The following is a 25,269-nucleotide window of genomic DNA, read 5'->3' as shown; positions in this document are numbered from 1 at the left end:
CACACACCCCACTACCCTGTTGCCGTATCAGCTCCACCCGCCTTCTTGTGCATATGCATTAGGATAAGTTATTTCATTCCCTATCCCTGCCTAGGGACCACATGGCTGGGCAGAGGGATTCTGGCCTATCTTGGGGAGGGGGAGGGGTCTCAACTCCTGTTGAGGAGATATAAGAAAGGACTAGAGAGAGGAGTGTCTCTTTGTAGGCATGGGAAGTAGACAGGATCTCTACTCTGCATGCTGAGGATAGGTTGGGATGTGGAGAGAGGTTTGGGGACAGGGAGGTGCTGGGAGATCGCAGGGAATAGGAAAACTCCAAAGAAAGGGACAGAGTTAAAAAGTGGTTTGCAATTAGTGTGTGGGGATTCTTGGTCTGTGTGCTAAAAGGTGTGAACCCACAGGCACATTTCGAGCTTGTACTGAGAAAGGAATAGGGAAGCAGGGTGTGATCGATCTCCAGCCAATGTCTGGAAGATGGGCAGGGATACTAGGAAAGAATTAACATTAACTGAGATTTTTAAAAAATAAACATGGTTCCAACAATACAGTGACAATGCATTTGTAACAGGGAATGGACATCACAGGCAACTGTAAATGGGCATTAACAAAAATTTTGCTGGGTGAATTTCCTTGTTTCTCTCTCAAATCTTTTTTTTTTTAAATTGTTGAAACACAGCAAATGTGTGTTTAGCTTAATGGTCAGGGCTGAGGTGATCCAAAATTTGATGTTAGAAATTCAAGGTTTAGGTTTCTTCTTATAGACATTAGATAATGACTTTCTTGTTCAATCACCTAAGTTCAGCTGTATTGGAGGAGATAAATTGTTAATTTACCAACTCTAAATATACTGCCTCCAGAGAGATCTGCCACAGGAGTCAGGTGGAAATGGAACTTTTTGAGCCTGTAGTTATGGGCCTCTCCATGTACTCTGAGCCCCAGGTTCTATAGACAGAGGGTATAACTATCATTAAGAGCTCTCCGGTTCCTTCCAAAACCTTCTCTGGAACTGAGAACCAAATTAGCAGGAAGGAGGGAGGAATAATGTGTCTCTGTGGAGGAAAGAAAATGCATACTCGAGCCCTCTTTAAATCCTATATTCATGGAATTGCTACTGCTGAGCAATGGTACGTGCAACAATTTTTATAGTTGGGGTGCTGACAACCATTGAACCAAACTGTCAGCCCTGTACACAATGGAAACCATGTCAAGACACAGGAGTGAGAGGGGGCCTCACTGCTGCCCAATACCAGTCGTCCCCACACCAGAAATCCCTGAGGCCACATCCCTCAGGGGACAGAGTGCAATGGGGGAGAGGGAGAGAGCGGCAGTGGCAAACAGGGGAAGGGCTTAGGAGACAGACAGACACCACCACCCCCACACACCCCTTGGGGCCAGTTTGTGAATACAATATACTACAGCTTGTAGATGGCCCATGGTCTAGGAGTCTCACCTTTGCAACAGTAATAGGACTTTTATGGGGCGGGAAAGAGGGGTCAGACTAATTAAGATGAAAATCCAGTAGAGGTTTGGAGTGAGCTTCTGCTGGTAGACATTTTGATGAAAGTTTTACACTTCTGAATAAGAACTTGCAAGGAAACAGTGGAGAAGGCTTCCCCATAAACAACAAATGAATATAGGTAAGCTAATCTGAAGTGATACTACTATATCTTTAGAAAATAATAGTTACAGCTGCCCAGAAGGAGACCTTTAGGAAAAGATGGAATAGGAAAAAACAAATCATAATGAACTAGAAAGCTAGCAGCCATACTAACAGGGAAAAAAACATGAGGTCCTGATGTAGTAGTCAACCACACTGGAACAATTCAGTAAATGGTTGGCTGATCCATGCACAGGGACTGAAACTCCAAAAAGTAGATGTGCTGCGTTTGTGCCAATGCTGTCAAGACCACCTATGATCAAATGTTGGATCACAATAGACTTGACCCCTGAGCTAAACACTCATGTGTTTTCTTCTGTCCAGCTGAAACTTCTCTGCTCTGGGGATAAAAGTGAGGACAAGAACCCTTTTCCCCGAGTGTAAATGAAAGAGGTCCATTATACACGCCTATACTTATGCCTGCCTGCTCTTGAGCAGATCTTTAGACACCTGGCAAATATCAGCTGAACCACCATGAGTCTGAATGACCACGTTGATCTGTGCCTCTGACTCAGGTAACTGGCCGTAGGGTCTGGCTCTGTGCTGCCAGATGCAAAGTAAAGGGAATCCCTTTGTTCCAGATGAAGCATTGCCACAAGACAAGTTGCCTGCTGACACAATGGAGGTGATCAAATTCCCCCCATCTGTTCACGATGTAAATTGTGACCATGTTGTGAGTAAAAATTTGCATCAGTTGCCCTTTGATCTGTGGAAGAAAAAGATTTGAAAGCAAGTCTGATGAGCCTTTGCTGTAGCAAGTTTATATAGTGCTTTGGTCCCTGAAGTGGACTGTGGGCAATTAAGGATCCTAATTGAGCTCCCAACCTAGAGCTCAAGAAATCATACTTATGGATGAGCGGCGGCAAAGGATATTATTTTTAAAACATTCTCCAGCAGCATCCACAAGGTTCTCGATTAGTGGAGTGGGGATTGCTCATTTCTTAGCAGTGAACTCTCTGTGTGACATAAAGGTGCAGGTGGCTATTTGGCCCATCACTGAAAGATAAAATCTCACAGGGACTGAATCTGGCTAGGTTCACTACTGGGATGAGATCTCAAAACAAGCCCTGTGAAGAGTAGGCTGCAACTTTTGCAGAATTTAAGGTGGTTGCTTAAGGGAAGAATGGCCTTGATTGGCCTTGGGGAGGGAGGAGCGCGTGAAGTTTCCTCTGCCCTACCCCCGCCCTGCTAGGAGCACACAGCACTTTTCTAAGTGCCTAAGTGCCGCATGCTCCTCACAGGGCAGGGCGAAGGAAACTTTGTGTGTTCCTCCCTCCCCCGGGCCAATCAGGGCTTGGGGACAGGGGAGTGCGTGAAGTCTCTTCCCGCCCTGCCAGGAGCATGCAGCACTTCAAAGTGCAACATGCTCCTGGCAGGGTGAAGGAAACTTTGTGTTCTTCTCCCGTCCCCAGGCCCTAATTGGCCTGGAGGTGGGGGAGCGTGCAAAACAGCAAAACCTCTTCTCGCCGTGCCAGGGACATGGGTGCTTAATGGGAAGGGGAGGGCAAAGGAGCTCCCCCACCCCCCGAGACCAATCATGGTCTGGTGGTGGGGAAGCCTGGAAGTGCCTTCTGTGTTAGGCTCCGCCCCTTTCCAGGCAGCCTGGGGACACTTCACAAATATTTGAAGTGGCCCCTGGCCAAAAATTATTGCCCACCCCTGCTCTAGGGTCTGTAACCAACCTCTTGGGTTGAGTACCTTGTACTGATTGGTAACAGTCTACCACAAACCTCTGAGGTACCTCTTGTGCTTTTTCCTTATTAAAATGTGAAAGTAATCATTGTGAAGAAAACCAGCCTTGAGAGTTAGGAGTCAGGATTAAGCTCTCCAGAGAAAACCCTGCAAAATTTAATCTTCCTTCTGTCAATGCTCAGTTGTTCCAATTTCTGGAACTGAGTGCAGAACACCATTCTTTCTTAAGGAAACAGCACTTCTGTGGTTCTAGTTTAACAGAACCAAAAATTCTTCATGAAGTTGATCATGAGAGGGCTCCCTAAAACGGAAAGGGGGCTTAAGCTTTCTCATTGTCATGAAAGGAAAGAAATACCCCCATGCTGGGAGCTCTAAGACCCAGCAGTCTAAAGAATTTGCTCAGATGCCTTACAAAAAAAAAAGAAAAAAAAAATGAAAAAAAAAGAAAGGAGGTTGTTCCCAACGGATGAGGTTAGAGAAAAAAGTTGAGGATCTGGGTCCTCCCAAAAAGGTTTGGGATCCCCTTGGTATACTTACACTTGCTGAACTAGATATAACATCAGCTATAGTTGAGGTGAAAGATATTTTCATCCTCTAATGCTTTTCTTTTAATTTTACTTTAAAAAGAGAGGGGGTTTCTAGCCCTATTGCTGTAGCCTGATTCCAGGAAGGACTACTGAAAATGGCCCTTGGGAAATTTAAACTACTTCCTACAAACGAAAGCTGATCCAAGCCCAAAGAACTCTTCATGGACTTTGTGACCTTAATCCTTTCCAGGACCTCTGTCCAAGAGCTGAGAAGTTTGGTTCTTTTAAAAGACAAGCCAAGGTCATGGACCTGCATCTCAGTATAAATGAGAGTTTTGGAGCCAAGAGTGTTTCCTAAGGGACCCAACTATGTTCAGAGTCCTAGTATGGTGGTGTGTGAGACATCAATGAAAGCTTTGGGAGCACGTTGAGATATCTGGGCGTCCTCAAACAATTCCACACAATCCTTGTCCTTAGCTGGTCAATATATATTCATATTCTCTCTCTCTCTCTCTCTCCCTTCCCCACACCAAATTATGGAAAACTCTACTCGCCAGACAAAAAAGACTCACCACTCTCCCTCCCCCAATAAGTGTTTTTTTTTTTAAATGGCATAAATTCCTAATAAGAATAAGAACAGTAATTACTAATACGTTCTTAATAAATATCACCCAAGTTATGAATAAATATCTACTTTTTTCCTCTGCTGCCATGTCTCCTCCCCTTGCTCCATCAGCTCTCCTGGTACCTGCTGCCCCCCAACTCCTCACCCTCCTCTGCTGTCCTGACTCCTGCCCTTCTCGCTGCCCTCAGCCCTCCTGAGACCTGCCCCTCTCCACCAGCCCTTCTCTCCCCCCTGTGCCCGCTCCTCCAGTAGCCCCACTCTGATCAAGTGAGCTACCCCTCCTCATCCCCTCGTCTAACACCTCCCTCTACACACCTGCCCTGCCTCTCTCTTCTGGTGCTAGTCCCTCCACTGCAGGTGTCTGCCCTTCTGCTTCACCCCCAGAATCTCCTGGCACCTGCACCCTCCTGGTTCCTCCCCCTTCCCTCACTGCCCCTGCCCCCTTTTTCCCCCCGATACCCATCCCCTCAGCCCCCATTCCCCTCATGCCCCTGTGCCCTCACACATGTCTTGCTCCATCCCCACCTTCCTCATGCCCACCCCTTCTTTCAAGCCTTTTCCCAGCACCTCCCTTTTCCCCCTCTAGCCCCCAGTGCTCTTACCCTCTCCTCTCCCAGCATCACCCTGTCCCCCCTCCCACTGACACCTCCCCTCCTGCCCTTTTCCTCATTGTCTGCACTTGGCCCCCTGGGATTTCTCTCTCCTGCACCCCTGTCCCTTGGTGCCTTCCCCTTTCTCCTCCTTCTTCTCCTGACCTCCTCCCCGCCCTTCCCCTCAGCACAAGCCCCTTCCCCATATTTTTCCCCTCCCCTCCCCACAGCCCAGCCCAGCCGCTTCCCTTCCCCCAGGGCCAAGCAAAACATCCCCCCCCTTTTTTGTTGTTGTTGTCTTTTACACTTTTGCAATGGTTTTTTGTTGTTGTTTGTTTTCATTTTTGTCCCAGCATTTTAGCCCTATAAATAGCAAATAGCATTTTCATTCATTTTTTTCCATAAAGGCAAAGGCGCTTCAAGTGAACTCCCCCTTTCACTCACTGCTGGGTCACAGTAGCCTTTTCCCTGCCCTGTCCAGCCCCTCCCTATGGACAAGCACCCCTCGCTCCCAACCCACTGGGGAAACAGGGTGCAGGGACAGCACAGACGGGTGCAGGGAACAGTGGGGAAGGAAGGGTGGGACAGGGGTGGCGCAGGGAAGAGGAGGCACAGAGGCAGAGGGATGCAGGGATCGGGTGGAACAGTGTGCAGGGTGTGGTGGAGGCACGGGGAATGGGACGTGGGGAATGGGAGGGGCAGAGGGGTCTAGGGGAAGTGCAGGAAACGGGCAGCACAGAGCTGGGGGGAGCAGGGATCAAGGGCAGCGCAGAGCCAGAAGGAGAGCAGGGGATCCGGGGTGCAGGGGCGGCATAGTGAATGGGCAGTGGGAGCCAGATGGGGCGCAGGGCGGGCACAGAGAGGGTCTCTCGCCAGCGAGGGGCTGGGGTTGTGGCAGGACTGGAGCCAGTGGGGCAAGGACACGTAGCCAGAGCCGAGCTGCCGCGGCCCTTTACCATAGGCGGGGACACGTCACGCCACCGTCCTGGTGTTTGCTGGCGCCCCGCCTCCTCACGCCGCAGTGCTCTGCTCATCTGCCACCCATCGGGCCAGTCCACCCCTGCACTCGCCAGCTGGCAAAATCTACTCGGCAAAGGCGAGTGCATTTTGGGGGCGGGAGGGTGTGTGTGTGTGTGTGTGCGCGCGCGTGCGTGTGTGCGTGCGTGTCCTTTGAAAGGATAAGCCTATTTTTAATTTTCCCTTTTTTTGGTTAAAAAAAAACCCCAACATTTGACGATTCAGGTGATTGTTTTTACCTCACCCTCCCTCTTTTGTACTTAATTCTCTTAATTCTTGAACAATGGCTAATATTTTCCCCATGTGCATTTTTTTCATTTTTACTTATGCCAAAGACAAAGAAAAATCATAGTCTTGCTCTCTATGGAAAAAAGGAGAAAGGGAGGGGAGAAATAAATTTCAAAGAATTTTTTTTAAAATGTGATCAAAATGGAAAGTTACATTTCAAACCCTGCAACACAAACAAGTTTCCAAAATTTCCCATTCAATTCTTCTTCCATTTTTCTAGTCATGAATGTCCTGGGCTCAAGATGCGGCCTTTGACTAGACAGAAAACTTATATCTGGCAATAGCCACCTGGGCAGCCTTGACAGTTGGCAATTCACAGATTTTAAGACTAGAAAAAAAACAGTATGTTAATCTAGCCTGACTTCCTGCAGAACACAGGCCAAAGGATTTCACCTAGTCATTCCTGCATCAAACTCAACTTCTTGCTGAGTTAGAGTGTATCTTTTAAAAGGACAACCAATCCTGATTTAAAGATTTAAAGTGATAAATCTATCACATTCCTAGGCTTGTAATGTCAGGCTTGCCTAGTAATTAACCTTCCACCTTAACACATTCAGTTTTCTGAACCACTAGACTTCAGAAAGAGAAGGTGACTTTTCAGCTTTAAAATGTTTCACTTGCAGCTGAAAGCTCACTTGAGCTTGATGTGGGATTTTGGAAGCACAATCCAAATCTTTCCCTGGGAACAGGCAGAAGAATCTAGGAGTCTGACAAACTCTGGGAGGTACTGGTGTCCCACAGCAGAGGGAAAGGAGAAGCAGTCATGGCTGTTGTTAAGGTACAAGGGGGACCTTAAGACAACAGTCTTCATCATTTCCTGCCTCTCAAACTACCAGTGAGTTGTGGTGCTGCTAGATGGGGAGTCAGAGAAAGGCTAGGCAATCCCTAAGAAGATTGTCTTCTTTGGAGAAATCTTTCTGGGCGGAGGAGACCACCTACGTTACACTAACGGTATCACAGATGTGGGAGGACCACAAAGCAAGTGATGTTAAAAAGCAGTCATTCATGTAAACGTGTAACCACTAAAAATTTCAGTGGTTTCATGTTTATAAGCAGGGGGAAGTGGCTCCCCAGAACTGATGTGTGCAGGAAGCCAGCACCCACAGGGAGCCTGCTTAAAAGCCAGTTCCCTGTGAACATCAGCTCCTGCCTGCCCCCTGTTGCTGCCTTTGATCCAGAAGCAGCCGCACAGAGGGAGGGAAGGCAGCTCCGCGGAAGCCGGTATGCATGGGGAGCTGGCTTAAAAAGCTGGCTCCCTGCAAGCACTGGCTCCCACCAGCCCGCTCCCCCACCCCCTTCACCATTGCCTGAGATATGGAAACTACTCTGATCAACATGGTTCTCTGGCCAGTGTGCAGGCTCAAGGCTCCTGCAATGGCACTCTGGAGATATCACAGCACAGGACATACAGAAACAGCGAATTTACTTTCTGTATGAGAAACACTGTAAAGAAGTGTCTGACATGTATACTGATTCCCAGAACTCCCTTTTCTCCCAAGACTGACTGGCAGCATTAAGCAGCTACAAGTTACTGTGATGCCAATTTTGTTCATCTCAAGACGCTCATTTCCATCAGTCCACAAGATAAAGCAAAGGCACTGGACAGCACCATTCCAAGAAGAATCTAACTTTATAGGTGATAAAGAATTCCTGAAAGCAACATTGATATGACACGACCAATTGATTATGACATACATCCTTTTCCATTCCAAACCATTTTCTTCTCTCCAAAAGATAAGGTATTCACACATCATAAAGCTATCTTATACCCTCCCCTAGGGTGCACCTGGTGCCATCTTTTAGAAAAGACACAAATTCTGAAGTCCTCATCTGTCATGGTCATTCAATATTTCATGGAACTTTCTGCAAAAGTTAAGGTACTAACCCCTCTGTCCTGGCAAGATTCCAATCACAATTATATTCTTCCTCTCTAAAATACCCTACAAGTTCTAACTGCCTATGGTATCCTTCATTTCCTGTCCTAAGCAATTCTGTAATGGTTTCATGCACTTTAACACATGCTGTGCTCTCTCTCAGAAGTGATGGTATAGAAGCAGGAGAGCAAAACACCCCCTATCTGTAATAACTTACATCATTTCATAAGTGCATAAAAAGCTTTAGGAGCCTTCAAGGTTTATATAGCACCTATTACACCACAAAATTCACACCCTTCCCAATGCATAACAGGCTAAGAGGGGTGATCTTAATCACTTCAAATTCAACCTCATTTGTTTTCAAGCACATGTGTTCGAGGACTAACTGAACTGGAGTTAGAGGAGCCCATCAGGATTTCAATGATCAGCTGACAAAACAGCTAAAGTAAAATGCAGATAGCCTAGAGCTTTGGGCAGTTTGCTCACCAGATTTTGTTTCCAGCTTCCCAAAAATGTCAACTGTGGCCCAAGACTCAGCAAGAGAAGTTTCACCCAAAAGGATTTCTTTCGAACAGAAAGTTACAAAAGGAGTCCACCATAAAGTTGAGAATCAGAAGTGGGCCAAAGCTTCACAATTGGATTCTGGATCAGATCATCTCCACAGTTCAGTTGTGTTCAGCTCGAGGGTGCAAAGGGAAGCCAGCTATGCTCAAACACCTTAACTATGAATCTGTAGAACTCCAAAGCCACAAAGGCACCTTCAGTGAGATTCAGGGGAGTGGGCTATGGCATCCAGTCTCCCTTCTCTCAGGTTCCAGCTACTCATGAGCAAGCAAGAGACTTTTCTGTTCATAATCAGTACAGGGCAGGTCAATCGGGCCATATCCCTATGCATGAAAGTTTCAAGCCTGGGGTTTACCTGATCACCAGGAAACACCCCTTCCTTCCCAGCACAAAGACCACCCTCATCCAACCTCACTCATCAGACTTACCTTCCCAAACTGCTCAAAATACTGCTTCACATCCTCCACCGTCGTGTTCACAGAGAGACCCCCCACAAATATCTTCTTCGTCCGCGTTACCATCTGGGAAAGGGGAGGACAGCGTTAGCAGGAAACAAGGTCTGTCTCCAAAACCTCCCCTGCTGGAAGCTGAAGAACATGCTGTACGATGATGTATTGCACAGGGAAACTGTCCTGAGGCAGAGAGTCCCCTAATGAAACACTGTATCTAATGGAGGACATGTCTCAAGCCCCAGAAACTTTGTACTTGTGTTGGAGTTTCACAGTATGATCTCAACCCAGGCCAAACATGCCCAATAATGCTGTCTCCTATCCCTTTCCTCTCTAACCTCACCAACTACCCAGGGGACTTGCCAGGCACTGTCACTCTCTCCCTGCTAGCCCCCTGGGGACAGATTTTGCATGTTAAAATCTCTCCCCTGCTAATCACTTTCACAAACCTCCTAGCAGACACACAGAGTGATGCCATCACCTTCCCAACTCTCCTGTCACTCACACAGGGTACTGCTGTCACCCTGCCAATCCCCAACTCACCCTCCCTCCCCAGAGTTTCCTTGAAACTCGGAAGCAAAGTATGGCAAAGCAAGGTGAGGGGGTGATCTCCATGGCCCACAGGGTCAGCAAATGGTGCAGTGTAAACTCCTAGGCTACGTCTAGACTGGCATGATTTTCCAGAAAAGTTTTCCGTTAAAAGCATTTTCAGAACAGAGCGTCTAGATTGGCATGGACACTTTTCTGCAAAAGCACTTTTTGCGGAAAAGCGTCTGGCCAATCTAGACGCGCTTTTGCGCAAAAAAAATCTCAGCTGTCTACACTGGCCCTTTTGCTCTGAATGGGAGCAGCATAGTATTTCCGCAAAAAGCACTCATTTCTTACAGTAAGAAGTCAGTGTTCCTGCGGAAATTCAAGCGGCCAGTGTAGACAGCTGGCAAGTTTTTCCGGAAAAGCAGCTGGTTTTCCGGAAAAACTGGCCAGTCTAGACACAGCCCTACAAGTTTTGCTCCTCTCCCATTCTCAAGCCATCAGACTTAAGGAGCCAGGACAAACTCCCAGTTAAGCCTTCCTGTCCCCTTTCTCATCCCTCAGCCACAGAAGCCAGCGGAGGAATAACCAAGGGGGGCGATGGCTGCTAGGATGAGGCACACTGCAGTTCTTTGAACTGATGCTCCAGCTACATCCTCCACTCAGCCCCTTGGCCACACCCCTGCTCTAGCAGGAACACATGGTCTTAATTACCCCAAGGAGCAGAGAGCTAATCCGCAGCAATTCCATGGCTTGGAGAGCAGCCTGTTCTAACACTAAAGCACCTTCTGTCACCAAACTGCTTAATGGAATTAACCCAATTCCTACCATGTGCTTCTTGGCTCCAGTTATTCAGGATACCTGCTCACTAATTGTTCTCAGCTCCTGATCTCCTGTGCTTTCCCCCCGCCCCCCATCATTCTCTTCCTCCACTCTGCAGTTCTCTCCCCTCCTGCTCTTCCTCACCAGCCCTTTTTCCCACTGCAGTACTTGGGGGTGACTGTAGGCTCTTGTTCCTCAGCCCATTTAAGCCAGATCTCCAAATTGCCATTCCACTTGGAAGGCCAGGGGCCAGTTTGCTCTTCACTCCACACTTACACGTTTCCCACTGGAGCATCTGGGAGAACGCCAACAGCTGCTCACTTCCACTGAGCACCCACCCTCCTGGTGCAGGTGAGGCCCAACATCCTTCTCTCTCTCGCCTTTCCAGGGCTGACGCCTAGCCATTCTACAAAAATGAAGTCCTTTCACCCACACTTCTCCCCAGGTCATCCTACACGTCTTCTGCCACAGACTGAAACAGCTTGCGGGTCCTAAGGTTCCAAATGCAGGCTACCAAAGAGCAGAAGGTGCCATGTTCTTGAGCAGAGTTCTGCATTTCATCAGCTCCTTCCATAAAGCTCTAGCCTCAGTGAAGTGAAGCTTGGACTGTTCCAATCTCATCCTGGCAAACACAAAAGCTCCACAGCGATCTAGATCATGCACAACAGAATGCATATCTGGAGGTGGGGCACCAAAGCTCATCATTAAGGTCAGAAGAGATTAAGCCAGTACTAGTTGTGGCACCAAGACGTCCTTCCAACACCCTCTGGGCACAGGCACAAAGAGAATTGAAGTTCCTTGAGTTGCCCCTTTTCATTTTGTAAAAGCTTCTGATGCTACCTACCTTGGGCTGTGCTCGGCGGGGGAACGCTACTTTTGGGTCGATCTGAAAGAGACATAGGGGAGAGAGAAGGTGAACACACTTCAATTGCCTACATTTCATTTATTACTATAAGCACCCCACAAACTTTTCCCAGCTTATTGCTTGCCAGAAAGCCCAGAAAGACGCCTAATGAGCATAAAGTAGAAGAGAAAGATGTCTGCAGTCTAATAGGGGAGTGATCCCTGGAGACTACAGTTCCCAGCATGCAATGTTCTATACACATGCGAGCAGCAGCAGTTCAGGGCAAGATGGAACACCACAGGCTGGATTAGCTGTCTGTTAACCAGTCCTCTGTGTTAACACTGCACCTTGGCCACCCTGCACTAGCAACATCATATTAGAGTGTTCCTTATCTTCCCCTTCACTCTGTCTAAGTGTAATGCATGGCTGTACTATTCTTAAAACCACCGCAACTCACCTAGTTAGTAGGGGAGCAGGAAATGGTCAGCACATAAAAAGCCAAGAACTTGATCTCTAATAGCATGGATAATCTCCCTCCCAATTCATATGAGAAGGGAAGATGTGAATTAAACAGAAGAGTCTCAAGTTCAGAAAGTTGCAATACCAACTGATACAGATTTCTGCCATCAAATCACACACTAAACTACTGCTCCTTCTGCAGGTTATATGCTGTATAATAAACACAATCAGTTCCAATCATTCTACTGTGCTAGATATGCCTGTTTGGTTTATTAATAACCCTGCTGCCCACTAGAGTACCTGTATCTCAGCACCAATATCCAGGTGGCACACATTCTGCTGGCCTCAGCAGTGGATGAATGCATGGCTGTACTATTCTTAAAACCACCGCAACACAAACAAGGAAAAGACTAATGCACTGACAACCAAATACCCACAAAGTCGCCCCTTCTTCTGAGCCATGACCTCATTATTTACACACATCCCCAGCAACTCCTGTAATGTCACATTTACATTAGAAATGATCCACATCTACAAATCCTCATCGAGAGACCTGTGCTAAAGGAAGGTCTGGTTCAATGCACAGTTGGAAAGACTGCAGCTGGCCGAGGAGCTGAGAAGATTGTCCCATTAACCCAGCAACTCAAACAGCCCACAAGGAAACTACATCTCTCTAGCTCCTCTCCATGCTATTTGTTCTACTTTCCAGGCTGTTTTTTCCCCCTTCCTTCATCCTTTCACCTGTCATATAGAGCCCAAAGCTCAGTACCTCTTCAAATCACTCCCCTTTGCCTTTCCATCACCACCGTGATTCACAAACTAGAAAAATAAACTCAGCATGTAAGTAAACAGAGGCAAAAGTGAAGAACATAAACCTCCTCTTATGAATGTTAAACACACAGAGCAACATTCCCTCTCGGTGCCTCATAGGGACATCTGAGCACCTTTCCTTTCTCCTCCCCCTGCCTCCCACTCCAATCCACTGGCTTCCTGGCTAGTACAGAAATCCTCAGTGAATTCTGAGGACAGAGGCCGGCAGGAGACCAAGAGGCTGATGGCAGATAATAAGCAAAAACAATAATCTACTGTCTTTTAGTTCTCAGCCAGTGTCATTCAGCTCCTGCCAAGAAGATGCTTTCATACACAGCAAAGTTAAGCCCAGGCCTCATTTTCTCATTACGCTGAGTGTGATAAACTGGGCAGAGATAACATATTCACCTGGCTGGGGGGGACGGGACAGGGAGTAATTTCACAAATTCTTCTGTACAACTAGCTATTATTGTTGGCAAACCAAGGCCTGACCAACTACAGTTAGCTCAGAGGGAAGAGAGTCCAATACAAAATTCAAGGTGCTAGAAAGGGGGTAATTCCTCAAATGCAGGAATTTTCATAACAGAAGTGGTGATAGCCTCTTCCAATTAGGGATGTACGCCTAATAGCCAAGTAGTCAACTACTTGCATTCCCTCCCCCTGCACTGTCTGTGTATCAGAGGCAGCAAGAGGGATGGGGAAAGCAAGAGCTGGTGCTATTAGAGACCACAGCACAGATGGAGGGACAGAGCAGGCTGCTGCAAAGTTGTTGGGGCTGATGGTTGGGACTGGCCACAAATAGAGGCTTCGCTGGCAGCAGGCCCTGTCCTTGGAGGATCCCAGCCCACTTCTGGGATCCCCTATGGACAGTGGCTGCTGGACCCAGTGCAAGCCAGGACTGAGCAAGCACGGCTCTTACTACATTTAAACTGCAGAGCCACAGCAGGGGGAAAACTCCCGGAGGTGGAGGCTTGCTCCCTTCTCAACTAATTGTGTAGTCAATAGAATTTCTATCTGCTACACAATTAGCCATTTATTCACTTCGTAACATCCCTACTTCCTATATCCCTGGTACTAAAGCCAAAAGTCTGGTAGAGTTTTACTTCAGTATCACTTATGGATGTGATAAAGATTTGTACACAAGGTCTTAATTGTTTTAAGACATTGTCTGAGGAACTCTAACGCCAGTATCAGATAACGGTTAGGGGTGTTATCTAAAGGCCTGTCACTTTAATTTCAAGCTACCAAGTGTTAGGGACAAATTGTGCCTCTGGTTAAATCCATGGGCCCTTCATGATCACTCTCAAAGTCAAAGAACATTGTTTAATTCCCATGTAAGCTCATGCAACTACGTTTAGCTTGCTGACATCATTATCCATGTTCTCTGTAGCCAATAGCTGGGCTCTGAAGTGATTCAAAAAAGCGCAATTCTTATACCTCTAATGCCAGCTTTGTTAAGTTAGTTTCTAGTGTATGTAAAATGCCAACAGCATCCTCCTCACTCACTCACAAATAAAACTGGCAAAAGCAAAAAAAAAAAAAAAAAAAAAAAAAAACAACCAAGCTACAAAACTTCAAACACATTACTGTTTGCAGGGCATGCAGAGAAACTGAAGGCAGCGGCCGGCTGCAGCTTCACAAAGGCACGCAAATCTTTTACCTTGAGACAGCAAAGCCAACTCTCATATCAAACATTTCCATAAATAACCCCTCTAGGCTGCTATCTAGCTTACAAACAAAGAGACATCTGAAAGGCACAAGGTTCCCTCCAGAGAATCAGGCCAACAACATTAATTACAATAGGAAGAACTGGAAAACAATGAAGCAACAAGTTGTGCAGACATTGTATACCAAGTGCTGTTTACCAGGACTCCAAAGAAAGAGAATGAGCTGTAATTTCAGCACATTGAGCTTTTTCCCCACAAAGTTTTATAAAAGATTCAGATGAATGTTGTAATTTAGCCCATGACTAATAGCAGAGATTTTCAGCTAAAGAGTAAAAATAAAATAATAATAATAATAATAAAAATAATAATAAAAGAACACATCTAAGACTCCACACAGGACAACAAAATCAGCATGTTTCTGGGGAACTGAGAGTCACTGAACTCCAAATCAGACTGAGATCCTAATCAAGCAATTACCAGGCAATATACCCCAAAATATTCAGCCAAGATTTAAACTTTAGGAAAAAAAAGAAAAGTTCCTAATAAAGAAAGGACTCCAGAGAACCTGCCACCATTCTTTCTGCTTCCTCAACATACAATCTTCAATCCAGAAGCAATACAGAATTTCAATGGCTGGCCAGTCCCACATGTTTTACACACCATGAATCCCTTCTCTTCTCCTTTGGCACCCTCACACATTCCCCCTCCACTCCCCTTACTGGACGCACACAGTACATTGCAGAATTGCTTTATGACGAGGATAGGCATTGGTTTAGACTGGTAAAAATGGAGACCATAGGTTGCATCTCACCTCTATCCCAGAAATGCTCCTGGGACTGCCCCCACCCATTGACATCCATCACTCAGCTTTTCAAGAGAGAGCTGGACCAGTCTCTAACAGTCATCAGAGCCCAGGTTTACAGAGTATGAAATAAAACAAGCCTGCTCCCACCCCAAAACATTGCATCATAATCCTCCCCCAAAGCAAAACTAACTTTGCACCACTCTCATGAGAGCATGAGGTTTTTAAGATTCCTGGCAATCTACACACTGCAAAGAAGGCTGGAATAGGTTTAACCAGAAGCTCCCATGAGGAGGAAGGTCCTGTATACATCAAAGGGAACAATCCATGCTGTTAAACAGGAACAGACATAAATCTCACGGCAGGTCATGCTGTAAGCCTCAAGAAAGGGGTCTCCCTCTCCTGCTCTCTCTGTTCAATTCAGATATAGAATTTGAAGCCTGAACTGCCTCACTAGACTTCAAGTTACATGTGGACTTTTCATTAGTTTGGAACTGCCAAGGATTTACAATGCAGGAACTGACAGTCTATGTTGAGAGACCTAATGAGCCTACAAAGAACTGTTTACAAGTTCATCAAGTGACTAGAACAGCAAGTAACTGCAAGAACTGATGCACAACCCTGGGGAATGGAAGCACCCTTGATATCTCAAAGAGCAGAAGATAGCCCAAAAATGCATCTTCTGAGCACACTAGCACAATACATTTCAGGAATTCATGGTCATTGCAAACTCATATCTGGAGAAGCCACAAGAGTGCATGAGGCACTGGAGGTGGGGGTGGGGGGACATGGGTCCATAGCAGGGATTCTCAAACTGGGGGTCATGACCCTTCAGGGAGGTTGAAAGAGAGTCACCAGCTGTCAGCCTCCAACCACAAAACCCTGCTTCATCTCCAGCATATAACAGTATTAAATATAAAAAATGTGTTTTTAGTTTATAAAAGGGGCCACACTCTCATGCTTGCTGTGTGAAAGGGGTCACTAATGCAAAAGTTTGACAACAACTGGTCTATAGCATCAGTAGAGAGGACAGGCCTAGCTCTCTGTAAGGGGTAAGTGCCCATTATGAATGGGGTACATTTATGGCAAAATAGCAGGTTACTGGTACATGCATCAGACAAGAAAAGCCTACCAAAGGTTCTGGGGTGCTGTCTTCCCATAAGGGACGAAAAGAGGGCACCAGCTGAGACACTGAGGCTCTGCAGGGTCTCTCCACTTAGGGACAGCTGCCTCCATAGACACTGTTAGATTCACATGGGCACATTTTTTCTGGTGCCATCCTGAACGTAGTCAGTCTTCTCAACTCTCTAAGTGCCACAATCAGTTTCCCAAACGGGGTCTTGCAATCAATAGGCAGAATGGAAAATTATATCATGGATTTCCTAATCAATACACCAACATTCACAAAGCAATCCATACTTGGTAATCCAGAGCTCAGAAGAGCATCCAGTTAACAAACCATTACTGGAATGCAGAAGGGAGGGGTAAATTCTTTATCAATAATCAATAGTTTATAAGCCCTCCTTGGGAATCAAACCACAATCAATTAGTGTGCTAAGGACTGAGGCTCAATGGACAAATGAATTCCTTGAGATGGGAGAAGAAACCTCACCGTCTTGGAGTCCAGTTCATGTCTGGATTGGGCCAGCACCTTGTCCACACCGGCCTGGTCCATGAATGTGACGAACCCGAACCCCCTGCATCCCGAATCCCAAGCGGAAGATGGCGGGGGAGGGAGGGGGAGGGAAAGAAGAGGGGAAAGTTGGTTAAAGTCAGGCCTGGCTCTGGCTAGGACCAAAGGACAAGCAGGGCCTGTCTTCTCACCTGGATCTCTTTGTCAGCGGATCCCGCATCACCAGACACTCCTTCACCTCCCCGAACTGGCTGAAGTATTCCCGCAAGCCCTCTGCAAGCAGAACACAAGGCCATGGGCCGCTGCCCAGCGCCAGCCCCGGGGCACCCTGCCCACCTCGCAGCCCAGCCCGCGGAGAAAGCGCCCGAGGCCAGGAGCAGACCCCTGGTGGCGAAAAGAGACGCGCCCACATCCACACGCGGGGCTCCCCTCGCCCTCTCCGGCAGAGGCATGGAGGGAGCCCGGCAGAGCGGGGCCCCCGGGCAGTAGCAGCCCAGCCCGGGCAGTTGGAAAAGTTTGGGAGGCAGGTGGCTGGGCCGGGCTGCCCGGCGGGCCTCACCTTGCGTGGTTTGCCAGCTCAGTCCCCCGATGAACATTTTGCTGCGAGAGACACAAAAAAGCGCCGTGAACGGGCCGGGCCGGGGGCAGCGCGGCAGGGGCGGGGGGGAGGCCGGGCCGGGCTCCGCGGCGGCGGGAGGGGCGCAATGCGGGGCGGGCTGCCCCGGTCCAGCGGGGGATGCGGGACACGCCGCCCGGCGCGGGAGGGGGGACCCGGGGGGGGCGCTCCGGGGCCAGCGCGTGGCCCGATGCCCGCGGGGGGGGGGGGGGGGGGATGCGGGGCGGGCTCGGGTCCGGGCTCGCCAGCGGCGGGGCGAGCTCGCAGGCATCGGCCATGTTGGCCGCAGCGCGGAGCCGGCGCCGGGGGCCGGGGGGGGGGCGGCTGGGCTCCCGCACCCCCCCCCCCCCCCCCCCCCCCCCCGCGCCGGGCGGAGCGGTACCAGGGGTCGTGCGGGGAGTCCGGGGAGGCGAGGCCGGGCGGGCTGGCGTCCGTCTCCATTCGCAGCGCGTCTCCCTGCCAGGCGCCGCGCCGCGCTGCCGGGGCAGATGAGCGCTGCAAAAGGGGCCGGACGGACAGGCCATGCTGCCCCCTCCCCCGACCCCGCTCCGCCGGGCCCTCCCCCCGCTCCCCGCCCGGCGGGGACAACCTGCCCGGCTCCTCCCACCCTGGCGGGCGGGCCGCCGGCGTGCGCATAAAACCCGGCCGCCTGCCCCGGGCCCGGCGGGAGAGGCGAGGGGGGCGCGGGAGCTGCGGTGCGCGCTGCCCCGGGGGCGCTCACCTGGCCCCGCGCTGCCCCGGGGGCGCTCACCTGGCCCCGCGCTGCGGGCTGGACACAGGGGGCCCCGCAGCCGCAAGGACCCAGGCGCTGGCTGCAGCGGGGGGCTGGCTCACGCGGGCCTAACTCGAGGCGCCCACGTTTGGGGGGCTGGCCCGTCGGGGTGGCAGCTCGGCTCGTGCCGCCTGCGAGCTGGGCCGGGTGCTGCCCCGGCACTTACCCGGAACGGAGGCCAAACGCCTCCGTGAGCCTGAGCGCGGCAGGAATGCAAGCCGTGCCCCTCGCCCGCACCTCGGACATCCCCTGGGGGCTTGCTCTGAGAGGGTGAAACCAAACCGACCTCGGGAGCAGCTACCCCAGGCCTGAAGCGCTCTGGGAGCTCAGTAGCGTGACTCGCCCACAGAGGCTGACCCAGTAAAAAATACTCCCTCGCCCGCTGTGTGTCTGATGTCCTGGGACCAGCAGGGCTATAGCAACAGTAGGGACAGTAAACGTGCCACACGTTGCCCAAGCAGGACCTGCGAGTTGCAGCCTGTACCCTATTTAACCAAGACTGCCAATTGTGATTCCAGTAGCCCTTCCTTGCTACTGACACTGCTGTAGTACTCAGCCCAGTGTCTGTCACACCCGCCTTCCCTAAATGGTACCTTAACTTTTATTCCTCACAAGCCTTGGGCAGCATGTTCCTCTTTTACAGATAAGGGAATGAGGTTCAGAGGTGAAATGACTTTACCAAAGCCCCACAGTTAATTTGAGGCAGAGTTGGAGCATGAAACTAGGAATTCATCACGATGGTCTTTGCACAGTCTCTTGACACACTGTCTGTTTAGTTAAAAAAAATTACCTTCTTTTCCCACCAAAATGAAGACAGGCCAGTGTAATTTCCCCCCGTCCCCTCTCAATATATTCTCCATTTAGATCATATGGAATAGAGCCATAGACTACACCTTCAGCAGTGGTAATGGCATGCACACACAAAAATCACAGTACAATTTTACATTGGCACAGATTAATAAACTGGTTAGACCATAGGCCCCTCTGCCTGACACTTATGCTATATTCTAAACCTCTCACTACCAAGCTAGTGTGTCTCTCATGTATTGACACTTTGAAAAACCAAGCAATTTCCCCCCCAGGCCAACCCCAAAACCACACCATTAAAGTGTTAATGTCAACATTTAGTTGATAGTAACTGAACTGCTAGCTTCTCCAACATGGACCTACAATTAAAAAATTCATGCCTCTTCTCAACTATAGCTCTGTGCCTGTCACTTGCCAATGAAACATTCACTCAGGTTAATGGAATGTCACAACCTAATAAACACTGGGCCAAAACACCCACTATTTGGGCATGCAATACACAAGTTAAAGATTTACTTTACTCATTCCTCTCTCTAGTTTATCCAGTATGAGCTTCCCTTTTATTTTTTGATTCCCCATTATGCTGCACTGCCTGGTTAGGAATGGTAAGATACCAAGAAGTCCCATTCATCTTGACCTTATATCAGTTTTGTTTCCCAGTCTCCCATCCTTTCCAGTAATCCCAATGTTGTACTTCAGCTCTAACCAAGAGAATAGACAAGCACTTTAAAAAAAACCGTTGTAATATTGCTGGGGAAGGTGCTATTTCTTCCAGCATGTTTTCTTACAGAACCCATCACAATATGACTCAGATCCTGAGTGGGGCTTGTTGATACAACCACAGTACAAAGGAAGTATAGTTACTAATATTTCTGGTAGGCCTAGTTTAGTGCAAAGTGGCCAGGCCTATCCAATACCCTTAGATATTTTTCAACTTATATTCTCTTAAATCTGCTGACCTGACTGCAGAATTGGGGCAAACTGTTGCCAGCAGTTTCATTGACTATTGGTTGGCCCTTACAATCATGTACAGTAAGGTTAAAAAACAAAGACTTTGTAACCATTTCTCGGGAAATCAGTTACACAGTATGGGCCCAAGCTGCAAAGTTTCCTCAGTGCTCATGGGTGTTAATGGGAGCGTCAGAGGGTGTGACTCAGTGCTGCGGCACCTCCTGCTGGCCACTTGAGACTTAGCTCATTTCAGCCCCATAACACCCCTTTTCACTGTCTTGCCCACTGTTACCTGTTATTGGCTCCTCTGTGCTCCCAGATTGCAGCATCCTACCCTTTAAGTACTGCCCTGCTGCAACACCCCCACACTCTGGGGTCCTCCCCTTCAGAGAGCCCCCAACCCCATATGCCTACCCTGCCTCAGTGACCCACTACCAGTCACCATCTAACCCCTTTCCTCAGGGGCAAACTGCAGTCTGAAATGGCCACTCATTGGCAAGGGGGTGTGGACTTGCTGCCGTGGCTGCTTCCCTGTAGCCCTAGTAGTCTCAGGCTCTGCTCCCCAGCCCTGCCCTGTGTCAGGAAGCCTCTAGCTTTCCTGGTAGCCAGGTCCCTCCAACTCCACAGCTGGAGCAAGAGTGAGTGTTTCAGTCTCTCCAGGAGCTCTTAATTATACAGCCCCAGCTGGGCCTTAATGGGCTGTATCTATCTCAGCTGTGGGCTACACCATGGATGAGTTTTAATTCTTATGTGACCAGTGTGAGGCAGCTGCCCTGTCACAAGCAGAGACCACCTCACAGAATGAGCTGTTTCTGAACATGAACACAATGATTCCATACCGTGTTACAAACACACACACACACACACACACATACACACACAAAACAAAATCTTCTAGTTTATCCTCAATGTGTGCCTGCAATGTGCCATTCCTTCCCTCCATTGTAGTATCTTTTTATTTAAGAGATAGCTAGGTGAAGGATACCAAACTGGAAGACCCAGAGAACATTAAATATTAATCGTCATTGATATCACTACACCCATAAAGGCGATGGTCATGGGGCACCATAATTGACAAGCAATCTACCAATTGTCTCCACCCGTGAGAGACACTTGTGCACCAGTGCTGGTGCCCCTGTGAAGTCCATTCCTGTCTACTCTCTTTTATGTTGTCAGTCATCTCTTCCGTCTACCTCTTCTTCTCTTCCTCTGTACTGGCCCTTGGAGGATGATCTTAGATAGGCCAGGTGATCTAATTGCACGGCTATGCCACTTCAAGTTATGCTTCTTCACAGTTGGCAGGAGGTCTTCATAGGACTGAGCACATGTTGCAGATCTCTTCACTGGTGATGTGGTCGATATAGGTAATGCTGAGGATTTTATGGAAACAGCTTGTCTCTGCCTGTATTTTCTGTACAAGTTCTGTTGTGAGAATCCATGTCTCGCATGCAAAAAAACTGAGATGACAAGTCGTGCAGCAGTTTCAGTTTGGATTCCAGGGAGATGTTCCTGTTCCTCCAAATTAGCTTTAGCGTTGCCCTTGCTGCTGCTGTTTGCAGAGTTCTTGCCAGAATTTCTGCCTTTGATTCTTCATCAGTGATGACTACCACCCAAACACATGGCCTATGTCTACAATGGTGGCTTCTTGCACAAGAATATCTTGTGCAAGAATTCTTGTGCAAGAAAACTTCTACACTGCCACGTGCGAGCTGTGCTTTTGCGCAAGAGCTCCTATGGCAGTGTGGACGCTCTCTTGTGCAAGAAAGCTCTTGTGGCCATTTTAGCCATAGGGCTTCCTTACATAAGAAACCCCTGCCGAGCGTCCACACTGTCCTCTTGCACAAGAGCTCCTGTGCAAGAGGGCTTACATCTGATAAAAAAGAGCGTAACTCTTGCGCAAGGAGCCCTCTCTTACCAGGCCGTACTGTAAATTTCCTTGCGCAAGAGCGGGTGGGCAGTGTGGACATTCTGCAGATTTTTGCGCAAGTACGGCCGTTGTTGTGCAAGAAGCCAGGAGTGTAGACATAGCCATGAATTGTGGCACTATCTCCAGCTCCTGTCCACTGACAGGCTGTGTCTAGACTGGCCAGTTTTTCCGGAAAATCAGCTGCTTTTCCAGAAAAACTTGCCATCTGCCTACACTGGCCGCTTGAATTTCCGCAAAAGCACTGACGATCTCATGTAAGATTGAAACAAAATACATCCTGTATTTTGTTTCAGCTACACCAGACTAACACGGCTACATCTCTATCACTCTCATGTAAGATTGTCAGTGTTCTTGCAGAAATACTATGCTGCTCCCGTTCGGGGAAAAATCCTTTTGCGCAAAACTTTTGCCCAAAGGGCCAGTGTAGACAGCTCAGATTTGTTTTCCGCAAAAAAGCCCCAATCGCAAAAATGTCGATCAGGGCTTTTTTGCAGAAAAGCGCGTCTAGATTGGCACGGACGCTTTTCCGCAAAAAGTGCTTTTGCGGAAAAGCGTCCGTGCCAATCTAGACACTCTGTTCTGAAAATGCTTTTAACGGAAAACTTTTCTGTTAAAAGCATTTCCAGAAAATCATGCCAGTCTAGACACAACCACAGTGATTATGAGCTGATCCGGTCACATTTGTTTGCCATCAGCTTTATTTTCTCTGCACTGACTTCCAGGCTGTATGTTGTGGAGGTTTCATCCAATACTTTCACATGGTTGGGGAGTCCATCTCTGCTATCTGCAGTACCATCAGTGTCATCAGTAAACCAAGATTTGAGACTGTTCCTCCCTCACAGTGCTGACTGTGCAGGTGTGGGCAAGCACAGCCCCTTGCCACTCCCATTGGATGGGATTCCTGGCCAATAGGAGCAACAAGGGTGGAACCTGTACACAGAGCAGGGATGGAGTTTCTCTGTGCTGCCATTCCCCAGCTGCAGGGGTGGGGGAGAAACAACAGCAGCACACAGAGCCACTCTTTCCCCACTGCTGGTAGAGCCTGTGGGCCAAATGCTGACTGCAGATTGCCTGGATCCAGCCCATGAGACTCGGGGCTCTCCCTCCCCAGCAGCAGGGAACCAGCTCTGTGCTCTGTATTTTTTTATGCACTCTTCAATTTTAGAGTATTGTTTTTTTTATCCATATCTCCTTTCTTGATCTTTCTGACAATTGCTCTGTATTTATCTCATCCCTCAGCGCTATTTCTGTATCTCTTGGCGTTCTCTTCTACTGTCACCCATTTGCAGTGTTCCTTGAAAGCTATGCTCTTGGGAGGCCACTCAGTTAATTAGCAGAATACCCACAGCCAGCAGCATTCAATATAGAGACAAATGAGAAATATAGAATGGATTTTTTTCCCCTTTATTTACTTGGCATTCAAAATGAACAATGTAAAACAATAAATATTTATTGATTTTTCTACTTTCATTAATCCTAATACAATTATACTGTAGAGGATAAACCATCAGGAGCTGTCATTTTAAAGTTTTGGCCCTTCTGAGTTATACATAAGGTTTCTGGTTAGTGCTATAAACAGTTGCATTTCAAGTTGCACCTGTCTTCCTTCCAAAGGAACTACAGCTGCTCCCTGAGTTACGAACAAGTTACGGACCAACATTTGGTCCGTAACTCAACATGTTTGTAACTTGGATCCCATAGAGTTACATGGTGACCACGCTGTTCCTAAGCGCGGATCACTGTTCGTAACTCGGATCTGCATTTATGACCACTTTGGTCGTAAGTGCGGATGGTCGTAAGTGGAGATGGTCGTAACTCGGGGAGCGGCTGTAATTTTTGGGAAGCCATGAAAAATATTTATTCCTTGATACGGAATGAAGTCTTTTTCTGTGTTGTAACCTTTTTGCACGGGGCCATTGCTTTGTCTAAAAATGTAGAAAGTTGCTTTTCATGTTTTTGCTTTTGCAAATTGGGCAATAAGTTGAGTCAAAGTTTTTAAGCTATTTTGTGTTCTTTCAAGACAGTGTCCATCCAGCAAGTTGCTCAGCATGGAAGGACAAGTTATTAATTTTAACTTTGAAAAGCTTCTTTCCCCACCAACAAAAGAAAATGGAAGTGTCAAGAGAATTTGAAGAGTGATGAAGATGTTGAGAAAGCCGTCTGTGTTCAGAAATAAACTTCAGTACATCTGCTGCGGATTCCTAACTGGCCTTCACTAAGTGGCAAGCAACACTGATTCAGCTGTATGATTGGCCAGCCCTGGGCGACTGAGAATGACTGAACTGAACTGAGCCATGCTCCACAATGTGAAATAAATAATATAACTCAACATCCGACACGGCAAGGATGAACTGTTTCACAAATTCAATATTTGATACTTTTGTGTATAAGAGAAAAATATTAATATATATTTCTAAATAGAGAAACAAAATTCACATCTGTCTAATTTGGCACCCGTTAAAGCCTGGCACCTTATGTGACTGCCAAGTTTGCCAATGTGACTGTGCCAGTCCTGATGCCAGGTGCTTCAGAGGAAATGACCAGATCAGGCAATCATCAAGTGATCCATCTTCTGTGATCCACTCCCAACTCCAGGCAAGGACTATGGACACCTCGGGTGCATCTACACTACAAAGAAGATCGAAGCTGCTGCAGTTGATCTTCCAGAGTTCAAATTAGCAGGTCTAGTTAAGCCACATTAATTCGAACTGAGAGGGGTGCTCTGGTTGATGCCAGTAGTTCTGCTTGCATGAGGAGTAAGGATATGTCAACACTACAGGGTTTTTTTCCCCAGAAAAAACTTCAATTACATCCACATTGCAATCGCATTCTTATGAAAGATAGTAGAAAGAACAGAGGGGTTTTCCGACATTGGTAAGCCTCTATGAGGAGGAAGCCTTTTTCCAAAAGAGCACTTTCAGAAAAAGGCGTGTGTGGACAGGGAAGAGGGAGCTCTTTCGGAAGCAGAGGAAAGAGCACAGGTTCCCTGGTGGCCACTCCGTCCATAGTAATCACAGCTTATATGAGAGACAGCATCCATTCAGTGTGGATGCTATCTATTGAAAAAGCAGATCGCTTTTTCAATGCGCTTTGGTAGAGTGGATGTTCTCTTTTGGAAGAAGTTTTTTCAGAAGATCTCATACGGAAAAGCTTCTTCTGAAAGAAGCCTGCAGTCTAGATGTAGCCTAAGAGAAGTCAAAGGAAAACTGTTTTCCCTTCGACTTCCTGCAGTGTGGACAGTGCCAAAAATTGAGTTAAGCTACTTCGACTTCAGCTACATAGTTAATGTAGCTGAAGTTGTGTATCTTAATTCAGCCTTATCCTACAGTGTAGACCAGAGGTCGG

At 47.9% G+C, this 25,269-nt stretch overlaps 1 protein-coding gene across 14 annotated transcripts in view; it reads right to left on the bottom strand.

The window, feature by feature from the left end:
* MSI1 (musashi RNA binding protein 1) overlaps nt 1-18,765 on the bottom strand; it is a 40,450-nt gene extending 21,685 nt beyond the window's left edge. For 4 of the 14 annotated variants that reach the window (XM_075898096.2, XM_075898098.2, XM_075898101.2 and 1 more), the window contains exons 1-6: nt 17,850-17,908; nt 17,411-17,451; nt 17,043-17,124; nt 16,831-16,915; nt 11,481-11,522; nt 9,263-9,355 (exon numbers count right to left, since the gene is read on the bottom strand). In XM_075898096.2, coding sequence (XP_075754211.2) covers nt 9,263-9,355; nt 11,481-11,522; nt 16,831-16,915; nt 17,043-17,124; nt 17,411-17,451; nt 17,850-17,908 — 402 coding nt within the window. Of the gene's footprint in view, nt 1-9,262; nt 9,356-11,480; nt 11,523-16,830; nt 16,916-17,042; nt 17,125-17,410; nt 17,452-17,849; nt 18,189-18,218; nt 18,349-18,405 lie in introns of those variants that run through there. The other 10 variants (XM_075898095.2, XM_075898100.2, XM_075898099.2 and 7 more) reach the window with 9 other exon arrangements.
* Nucleotides 18,766-25,269: the final 6,504 nt, after the last annotated feature.

This window comes from Pelodiscus sinensis, chromosome Z, assembly GCF_052426305.1.
Source record: "Pelodiscus sinensis isolate ZL-2025 chromosome Z, ASM5242630v1, whole genome shotgun sequence".
NCBI lineage: Eukaryota > Metazoa > Chordata > Testudines > Trionychidae > Pelodiscus > Pelodiscus sinensis.
The sequence above is the reverse complement of the archived record's forward strand: the minus strand, read 5'-3'. Positions and strand labels throughout refer to the sequence as shown.